An 11,493-nucleotide genomic window follows, 5' to 3' on the forward strand; every position below is an offset into this window, starting at 1 on the left:
TCTGCGCCACGCGCATGGGCTACTCCATTCCACCATGTAAGCGCTCTGGATTCCAGGACACTGGAAGCATATAGGGTTCGTCTTTCCGAGGGGCATTGGGTATGGAGGAAAGTGTTTTCAATCTTCTCAAGCCATTGGAGCATCACGGTGGCTCCTTCAAGACCTGTGAACTTCGGAGGGTTACCCGCATTAAAGGACTTAATGTTATAACTCGAGGTGTTGGTATTGTTTTGGCTCAAAGCTTGGGCTATTGCGGCGGCCATTTCCTGGGAACGTTGCTGTCTACGCATGCGCGAGGCTTCTCTTCTCTGAAATCGGCGAGATAGCGGAGGCATTCTATAAAAGTTTTAATTTTAGTTAATATCTTGGTTTTATCGCAAAGTATAACTTTATAAAGCTTGGTTTCACGGAGTTAGATGCTATCAAAAGTTAAAGTAAAATAAATGACCCAAAATGCAGACTTAATAAAGGTAACAAATTCGAATCAGAAATCGACAATTCATGCATCACCATGACTTTCCGAATTCCCAATTTAAAATATACGAGTAAACGAGTATTGGAGATTGACGATTCATGTATCACCATGACTTTCCAATCTTCAATATAAAATATACAAGAAAATGAGTATTGGAGGTTGACAATTCATGTATCACCATGACTTTTCAAGTCTCCAACCTCAGAACATAATCGTAAATGGAAATTGAAAATCAACTATTCATGTATCACCATGACTTTTCGGATTTTCAAATCCCACAAACGAATATGTAAGTAAAATCAATAAAAATCGAAATTCAACCAAAATCGAAATATCGCGAAATAAAACATAAAATCATATACTGCGCAAGTGCGAGCATATTCATAAATAACGAGTAATTAACAATAAGCGCGCAAACATGAGATTTCTCTCATGCGCGAGAAGGGACTCTTAGGTATTCTAGGCCGTTACGTCTAACCACCTATCCTAAAGTCAACGAGCTCTGATACCAATCTGTAACACCCCGACCAAAGGCGGATTATACATCGGGGCGCCACATATTGTTTCATTACTCGTGACACTATTGGTGTCAATATTTATTAATACACATTTTATCGCGCACGCGCAGCGGGGAAAATAAAGAACATAAATCAAACATAAATCAATATATTATAAATTATAACATTCAAACAACATTAACTTGTCTTGATACATTTTAATTCTAGGTCCAAAAGTAAAAACGTCCTACGTGTCCACAAGCTCCAAAACAGCTACTGCAAACCTGAACATGTGTTAAAATAAACGTCAAACACTTGCGTGTTGGTGAGAGATCAAGTTTAATACAATACATAGATAACAATAAAATCTGCGCGCAACATGTGTATGTCTGGTTTTCAACAAGGGTGTAATCTGATCGGGACCAACTCTAAGAGACAAGACTGCCAGTGCTCACAATTGAGCTCACAAACAAGACTAACTGTGCATGTGTAAACAAAAGAGAAAATCATAAACGAATGTTCTCCCGTGTTCATCTAATGGTACCATGAAAACTGCGGAATAGACCGTCCATACGGTTAATGATCCACACATACAAATAAACAGCCAAGTCTACGTCCTCAACACATGGGATACTGCGCGACTAAAGTTCATAAACAAGTTTAAGACTCTAAGTTGTATGAACACATGAACATCCCAAAACATTAAAAGCAAAAAGGGATTAGATACGAGATAACTCACTTGATAAACGATGCGGTGTAAGATAAAGCAAGAACCAACTTTAAACAAGCACAAGTTAACCTATAAATAAGATTATTGTTTTAATGATTTGTTTTAAGTCTTGATTATAAGTTAGCATAATTAATAAGTAAATTATAATATATATTACCGGAAAAGCAGGGAAGGACAGGGAGGAAGACGGAGGCAAGAGAGGAGACGGCAGGAGGACAACGGCAGAGAGCAAAAAGGGAGGAAGAGATAATAAGAGAGATTAAGTGTTTGTGTGTGATGTGTTATGAAAATATTATTATTATTTATAGGAAAACCCTAGGAGACATAAACCCTAGAAAAAGGGGGAAAAGATCTCAAAAAGTAAAAGAAAAGATATCAACGGTAAAAAGTTCTGAAAAGTAAAGATATCAAAAGATATGGCAGCTGCAGGGGGCAAGATAAAGCTGACAGGGAACAGTAAAAAGCATGGGCGGATCAGATAAAGGTACTGGATTAAGCATGGCAAAAGCAGATCTCAAAAGATTATGTCAGTCACTTTTTCTACCAACCAATGGGGTTGGTACGCATGCTGCGCCGAAAGTAACTATTCAGACATTAGATAGGTTAGGTCAACAGCACAGAAGATAAGACAACACAAAAGCATACAGGCTGGAATAAACAGAAGATACAAGGGTTAAGCGCGAGAAGGCTGAGTGCGCGAGCGCGAAGGCTGGCACAACAATCCTTAGCGCACTGCGGGAAGAATCACAAATCCTTAGCGTGCTGCGTGAAGAGCAAGAATTCTAAGCGCATCGCGGGAAGAACATACATTCTTAGCGCATTGCGGGAAGAACATGCATTCTTAGCGCGCTGCGAGAAGAGTTCTCTTCACGCATCGCAGGAACAAGATGTCTTCACGCAGGCTTCCATGTAAGGAGTCTGGCGCGTGGAGCTGCAGACAACCTTAGGCGGGAAGAACCAAAGGACAAGCAAAGAGGAGGGAAACAAGGCTTAAGGGCGGGACGGCGACAAGAGGGAAAAGAAGGCGGAAAGAGAGAAGGAGAGGGACGGGACGGCGGAAAGGAAAAGAGAGAAAGAGGCGGGAAGGAAAATATATATTATTATTAAAAGTAAAATATAAGTATAAATATTAAATAATAAAAGAGAGATCGGGTCAGAGAAACGGGTACCTGGGTCGGGTCGGATCAGGGCAGATGTCACACCTGGTAACGTTTTCGTGAAGCCCTCGAGTCAACAAAAGTCAAACCTATAACATTTCATAAAATAAAGTTTGTCAACACAAAGGTTGGTGAGCAATTCACAAGATTGAGCATATAAATATATAGTAATAAAAAGCCACAAAACTTGTATACAAAACGATAAATAAATAACAATAATTTGGATAATATGAAGTCGCAAATAAGAATACATTAGCGGCACCGTCTATAAATAGATTCGGATTTCATGAAGTCGTTAATAAGAATACATTAACGACACCCTCCATAAGAGAATACCAAATGGACTCGGGATTTCCTGAAGTCGTTAATAAGAATACATTAACGGCACCGTGCTATAAGAGAATACCAGATAGTTCACGGATTTATGAATCAACCTTCCAAAAGCGGTAAACACATAAGCATATAAGCATGTAAGCAGAGAACACCAAATCGAGCATTTATTTAAGTAAAGTATACAATCACGTTTGTGGGTTTTAAAGATTCAAGTAAATAAAGCATTTAGTTTGATAAGTATGAAATGTCACCCCAAAACGGAAGATAGAAAAATGGGTATGAAAGTACTCACCTGGACTGATGAACAGAGAAATAAATAGATAAATAAATAAAGCTCGAACGGTAAACGAACAGATCCGACTTGAAACGATAAACACCTTAGCTAAAATAAATAATATAATATTTATTAATGAACTTGAAACCATAATGAAACTATATTGGAAACATTGGACGAGAAGGTTCGATTGTTAATCGGTTTACCGGTTAATTTGTTAATGATTAGAGACTCATACTAAAATGACAGTTAAAATAAAATAATATTATTTTATTAGGCTTTTAAGTAACTAAACCAACATTAAACAGAAACAAGACGGGTTTAATTTAAGAGTTCGGTTTTATAAAGAAAATGAATAGATAATAAAGTTTATAATAATATTATTAATGTTAAAGATAGAAATGATAATAATGATTTTTAAAGTATGTTTTATATATACATATATATAAGATAATGTTGATATATAAAGATATACTACCACTCAAGGATTGTTGTTAAACTAATAATAGTAATAGTAATAACAAATATAATAATAATCACTTTTGTCGTTGATTATACATTATTAATAGATTTGAATTTTTACTAATTATTATTATTATAATTATATATGCCGTATTAATAATTATTAATACTTATAATTTTTTTTAATTACAGTAGTATTAGTAACTCGAGTGATGATGACGTTAAATGGTAATTAGGCCCGACATGGGTTTCGGTTTAATAAAACAAGTGGGTAATATTAACGATATTAGGTTTTAATAATATTCCTTATTAATCAAAATAATAATGATAATAATAATCATAGTAATAATAATCTATTATTATGAAAATAGTGATAATAGTAATTGTTTTGTTAAAAGATAATAATAACAATAATAATAATCTTGTTAATTATAATAATAATAATAATCTTGTTGGTAATAATAATGATAATAATAATACTTATATTGTTAATGATAATAATAATAATAATCATTATAAAAAATGAGTTTTATATATTAAATGGTTTTATACTAATTATACAACTTTTAACAACAATAACACAAAATTGGTTTTAACGGGGGACTCGAACTCGGGTCTTGACGAGACGACTCAAAAATCTAAAACGCGAAACACAATATGTTAACAAACCAATTCCACAATTTAAATAACAATTTAAAACCAAACTCGTTCCCACAATGTAAACACCCGATAATCGATATATGAAGTTTAGTAACACCAACACCCAAATTATATACCTTTTTCGTGTTCACGGGTTGTGGCTCGATACCGGGAATGAACCGAGCCGAAATCCACCAGATATGAGAGAGAGAGACGGAGATAGTGAGCCGGATAGAGAGAGACTGAGAGAGAGAGAGAGAGAGAGAGGCCGAGAGAGAAACCGAGTGAGAAAGAGAGGCAGAGAGAGAGCTGCAAGACTGAGTAGGTGGCGGCCGGTTTTCCGGTCGCCGGAAAACGAAACCAAAGGGGAAGGGGGAGGAGGGGGCTGCCGGAAACGCGATGGAGGGTAGGAGGGGGCTGCCGGAAACGCGATGGAGGGTAGGAGGGGGCTGCCGGAAACGCGATGGAGGGTAGGAGGGGGCTGCCGGAAACGCGATGGAGGTGGTGGCCGGCAGGGGGACGGCGGCCGGGATGGTGGGGTCGCCGGAGGTGCGAAGTCGCCGGAAATCGGCTGGGGGTGGGAGTGGCGGCTGTGTGTTATTGTTTGTGATGTTATGTTAGGTTTAGGGTTTTATGTGTTTATATGTGTATGCATATTTTAACAAAAGGCCCCTCAAGTTTCTGTCATGGTCTAAAACGAGTTTAAAGATTTACGAAGCTTATAATAACTTTACAAAACTCAGTTTGAACCCTATAAGTATTCTTAACAACACTATATTATGACAAAACATCGATTTATTGGTGATCGAAATATATAATATAATATTGTATAATAAATAAATAAAGTTATAAAAATGTTGAGTCGGGTTCACGTAATAAAAGTTTACAAAACGAAAACAACTCGAGACTCGAATTTGATGGATGTCACACTTGAGCTGATGTTCAATTCAATGATTGTATTTTTCTGCTTTAGTTTAAGTTTAAAGCTAAAATGAGTGTTAACTCCTGATCAGGCTTATCTAATACTCATAATAAATGATTACTCGGCCAAGTGAGAGAATGTAAGAATAAATATATATTATATATTTACTAATATGTCCATCATTATCATTTATATTATATTAGATCAAAATATTAATTATACCTTATTATATATTAGTTTGGTAATTGTTGATGGACCATATTACCTATAATTAACTAATAAAGGGTTTCCCCTTGGGTGTATATAATGAGAGATAAATATTAACATCATAACCTAATCACACACACATAACAATTTTGTGTGCATCCTCTCTCATAAAACCGGGTTCCTCTCAAGAACGCTAACACCATCCTTAACTATACATCCTAAAGGGGAACTCGATCAAGATGACAAGCATGTCGGCTACATCATACCCTGCTGCGGTTACTACTCTTCATGCTGTAACAGGTTCATAGGTTTAATATTTATCATGTTTTCTATTACTTACATGAAGAACTGATCAACATAACCCACACCCTTTTGGTTGAGAGTAATACTCTTTGCCACTAAACATTAAATATACATATATTTTTTCATAATAATACATATCACTTTTTTTTAAAAAGATGGGGCCTAGCGGGGTGTCGTGTCAGGGGTCGTCGACCACCCAGCCCCACCCTAGAGTCGGCCCTGGTTTAACACCCCAACATGACGCGAGGTCGTTAATACTAGCATTTTTATATATGAATGTGATAAGTTCGTAATTAATTACTAATAAATTGTAATTTTGGTTATTAATGATGCATCTTAAGTACGGGACTGGGAGTAACTTTTTTGGGAGTAAGAAAAGTTGAAGGATGGAAATTGCCAAAAGTGAAAAGTTAGCTTTGAGAATGAAAGAAGATGTTTGAAATTAATTATATTATATCCTAGTATGTTAAAGGATGGCAAAATTATACACCATGGGAATTAAAAGGTTCAAATGGGTTAAAGGACGTTTGAAATACGAGATCTGTACCCAAAAAAATACCATAGAAATACGACTAAAAAGTGTAGCCCCATAGAAAACTCAATCTATACCAAAAAAAATCTGAATATATCGTTTTTTCAATACCCTCAAATAGGGTATTAAAATACCCGATTTTATAATACCTAGTTCTATACCTTACCCGAACCCGGTGCATAGGGTATTGTTTCAAAATCTGGGTATTTCCAATACCTAATTTTCTAATTTCCAGTCGTACTCGAACCTGGTTCTATACCCAGAACTAGAGGTGTACAAGAAACCCAAGCCCGGAACCGGACCTGGAAAAAGTACTAGAAACCGGTTTTTATTATACATGGGTTTTTAATACTCGAACCCGTGTACTCGACCCTACTCATAGGGTATGGATGGGGTATGTATCTCAGTACCATAACCCGTACCCAATTTATACCCGATAATACCCAAAAACCATAATCGTGTTTTTCAAATACCCGATGATACCCGAAAAATACCTATAAAAAGTGTAACACCTTAAAAACTCCAATCTATATCCGAAAAATATACAGAAAAAAGCTCAAAAAAACCCGATTTAGGGTTTTTTTAATACCCGGAAATAGATTTTTCAAATACACAGTTTAGAATACTCGGTTTTGTACCCGACCCGGAAATAGGGTGTTCAAATGCATATGGTATTGTTTTTAGTGATAAGACATGGACCCGAAACCGACCCTGTTTTTGTCAATACCCAATTTTCTAATACCTGATCATATCCAAACCCGGTTCCATACCTGAAACCAGGTATTTAAAAAATCCGATCTATACACCTCTGCTCGAAACCATGTATTTGAAAAACCCGATTTACACCTCTAGTTTTAAGTTAAACCTCAACCCAACAATAACAATAACCCTTTACACTTGAAAAGCCCAATAAAAAAGCCCATGAAGCCGCTATAAACTTTATTAGGGTTTGCTTCTTCTCATCCTTTAATATCTCTGAAGAACTACACAACCAGTAGCCGTCATCTTCTTCAAACCCTAACTCAAGGTTAGCTTTAATCTATCAATTCCATTACAATTCATCATCTTATTATTATTAGTAGTAGTAGTCATTTTATGTAATTGAATCAATTTTGAATTCATTTACTGTTATTAGAGAATGGAGGTTTTACCGCCACTTGATGCTGCTGGTGAAGACGGAAAGTCACACAGCGATGTGTTGCTGTTCAACCGGTGGACTTACGATGACGTTCAGGTTATATAATTACTTAATTCATCATCATTAGATCTGTGTATTGTTTGTGTATAATTTTGTATTAATTTGTATTAGTTTGTAGTTAAATTAGGTTGAAATGGTTTAGAACTTATTCTGTTAGGTATGAAGTTCATGTATTTGTTAGTATTTTGTATATATATTTTGACATTAGTTTTTTAAGTTAGTTAGCTTATTTAATGTTTATATTTTCCGGAATTTGTATTTTTATTATTAACTGATTTATGATGATTGTATGAGAAATGTAATTGAGACAGTAGGCTGCTTATCACTTTAGATTTATATATTAATGTTTTTAAGTTTTTATTTTTTTATTATTATTTTTTAGTGTTGAATGTTAGTGTTTTTAAGTTGTAATTGGTTTTTACTTGCTACGATTGTTTGTGTTTTGCAAGTTTCAAGGGTTAATTAGTTAATGGTAGGAAAATATACATAATTATTAAAAATGCTACAAAAATATACAACACAATGATGTGAATTAGTCAACTTGCAATTAACAGTAATCAAATGCTCAACACTTACATAATTTCTAACAAATACATAAATGAAGCAAAACAGTTAATGCAGAAAAATACCTCCTATAGATCAAGGACCATGTTTGAGATATCGGTTATCGCAGTGCGATATGGGTGGGATATCAGTGGATTTGATGTCACGTAAAACTTATAAATTTCTAAAGATATGAGTTTTACGTGATATCATATCTATAGATATCACACCTTGTCTCTCTGCGATAACGACATTTTGAATATGGTTTTTGATCGATATCTGATGTTTTGCTGCTTTAACTGCATATCTTTTGATATGTATTTGTTAGAATATGTGTAAGTGTTAAGTATGTGACTATTGGTACTTGCAAGTTGACTAATTCACGTAATTGTATTGTATGTTATTTGTCATTTTTAATGATTATATTTAATAAGAATGTGAGCATAACAACGCTAATTTATTGAGCACATGTATTTTATGTATTTGATCACTTTTATTTGCAAGTTGATGAACATGTAATTTGTAAATAAAATTAATATTTATTCATTTGTGTGAGGATATTCTTTGTTTTTTCTTAAATATTCTAGCAGTTTCTTTTTTTTTTGCAATAACTTGTATAGAGTCTAGTTACCATCTGTATTACGAACAATAAACCGCGTTGGTTTTGCTTTGACTTTTTATTTGCAATTATTCGATAAGTTGAAACAGAGGTTATGAAAAAATAAGTATTGAAACAATAATGAACTTTTGTATGTTTTAAGATTCAAAGTCATGAATAGACACTGAACATTTTATATTTTCAGGTGTCTGATCTTTCTGTTGAGGATTACATCACTGCCACCGCCTCCAAACACCCAATCTACATGCCTCACACTGCTGGAAGGTACCAAGCTAAGCGATTCAGGAAGGCTCAATGCCCCATTGTTGAGCGTTTGACCAACTCGCTTATGATGCACGGGAGAAACAACGGTAAGAAGTTGATGGCTGTTCGCATTGTCAAGCATGCCATGGAAATCATCCACCTTTTGACCGATGCTAATCCCATCCAAATCATTGTCGATGCTGTCATCAACAGGTAGTACACTTACGTTTTATTAAAACTCGTTTGACTTATTTAGACATGATGCTTTTTCTAATAATTTATTAATAATTATAGTGGACCAAGAGAAGATGCTACCAGAATTGGTTCAGCTGGTGTTGTGAGGCGTCAAGCTGTTGATATTTCACCGTTAAGGCGTGTTAACCAGGCAATCTATCTTTTGACCACTGGCGCACGTGAGAGTGCGTTCAGGAACGTCAAGACTATTGCTGAGTGCCTTGCGGATGAACTTATCAACGCTGCTAAGGGTTCTTCAAATAGGTACGTTTTGTATAAACGTTTGTTTTGGTTTAAGGTTGTTTTAGTTATGTTTTGATAATGGTTTGTTTGTTTTGTATAAATGTAGCTATGCTATTAAGAAGAAGGATGAGATTGAAAGAGTCGCCAAGGCTAACCGTTAAAGAAGATTTAATGTTAGGGCACTCGGTTTTGGATGTGTTTTTCTGTTTTATGAAAAGATTTAATTTTTAAGACTGTTGCCAACTTTTGTTATGGATTTTGTTGTACCTTTATTTGGTGATTTTCTTATGTTAATCATATGTTTGTCAAGTGAACTTTTGCATTTCTATGTTTATTAGTATGTTAAAATACAGACTTACAGTAGTAGTCCAAAATTAAATGTGGTAAAGAATCTCAACTAAAAAAATAATAAGTTTACAACTGTAAAATTTAATCTGAGTCATTTTATAATCTCAATCATAATTTCGAGTGAAACAGTATGTATGTTTTAAGGTATGGTTTGACTGTTTTAAATATGGTTTTAAGACCAAATCACCAACTATGGTTTTAAAAACAACTAACAGAATCGATATGGTTGGTGTATTGCTCGATCTACCGATTATACTCGATATATTTGATGGTATGATTGGCTCGTTGCCTGATATGCCGATCATACTCAATACATATTTGATGGTATGATTGGCTTGTTGCCCGGTCATACTCGATGCATATTTGATCATCATCATCATCGTACTCAGTATATCCCACCAATAGCAATGCTATGGTAGGGTCTGAGAAGGGTAAGATGTAGACAGCCTTACCTCTATCCCATAGGGATAGAGAGGCTGCTTCCGGTGAGACCCCCGGCTCGATAGTAGTTTTGCATCAAGCCTTGGACATAAGGCACATAGCACTCAATCATCGGGACACCGGCTGATCGGTGCATGTGCCCTTGTCTTTCGGCTATCAACGCCACCACATGATGCTTGATTAACCTTCCGCCACTTTTAACGTTATTTTCACGAGATTAGTAAAATAACGTCAAAATTAGTGCAATTTTACTTTTGCCCACCCGAGGGTTCACACATATATACATCGATGCATATTTGATGATGGTATGATTGCGTGTTGCTGGGTCATACTCAAAAACACATATTTGATGGTTTAACGGTTCTTTATTATGATCTGTACAGATTTTCTTTTAAATAGTTTGTAATTGTATTAAATAAATTTACTTTTAGGTATAGTAATAATACATAATTACATGTTTAGTTTAGACCAGTTTCAAGTTCAAACCATGAAACCGTTAAAGCTAAACCATGAACCGAACAATTTGGATCTCTAACCAACCAACATGAACCGAACACTTTGGATCTCTAACCAACCAAACGAGATGACTTGTACAGGCAATGGTGCAGCTTAGTTCGGGCCAGGGGTGGCCCCAGCCCCCTTCCTTTTTTTTTTCTTGATGGTGTAAATTTTTCGGTCAAAATTTTATATACAGTGTAAATTTATCTGTTTCTGACCGAAACTTTTAGCCCGCCCCCTCTGTGTTTTCGCCCGCCTGGTAAATTTATCCTTTTTCGGCTGAAAATTTTTATAAATAGTGTAAAATTATCCGTTTCCGACCGAAATTTTGAGCCAGGCCCCTCGGTTTTTATGCTCGGTAGTGTATATTTATCCTTTTTCGCCTGAAAATTTTTATACATAATGTAAATTTACCCGTTTCCGACCGAAATTTTGAGCCCGTCCCCTCTAGTTTATGAATTTTTTTTATACATATTGAGTCCGGCCCTCTCGATGTGTATGTCCAAGCTTCACCACAGTGTACAGGCTTGCACAACTCGATTGTTTTAACGCTTTATGAATACCCCTGGTTCCAAGTTCCAAACCGAATGGACCG

The 11,493-nt window shown here is 35.5% G+C and overlaps 1 protein-coding gene across 1 annotated transcript; it reads left to right on the forward strand.

Annotated features, from left to right (window-relative positions):
* The first annotated feature begins 7,426 nt into the window (after nt 1-7,426).
* LOC143551781 (small ribosomal subunit protein uS7-like) lies at nt 7,427-9,863 on the forward strand. Its single transcript, XM_077042142.1, has 5 exons — nt 7,427-7,558; nt 7,667-7,765; nt 9,076-9,347; nt 9,429-9,632; nt 9,718-9,863. Exons 2-5 carry the CDS (start codon nt 7,670-7,672, stop codon nt 9,770-9,772), a joined length of 627 nt encoding a protein of 208 aa, XP_076898257.1. The 5' UTR covers nt 7,427-7,558; nt 7,667-7,669; the 3' UTR covers nt 9,773-9,863.
* The last annotated feature ends 1,630 nt before the right edge of the window (nt 9,864-11,493 follow it).

The sequence above is a fragment of the Bidens hawaiensis genome, unplaced genomic scaffold (genome assembly GCF_021521415.1).
Source record: "Bidens hawaiensis isolate Kalapana, Puna unplaced genomic scaffold, B.hawaiensis_p1.1 tig00016565_1, whole genome shotgun sequence".
NCBI classification, from domain to species: domain Eukaryota; kingdom Viridiplantae; phylum Streptophyta; class Magnoliopsida; order Asterales; family Asteraceae; genus Bidens; species Bidens hawaiensis.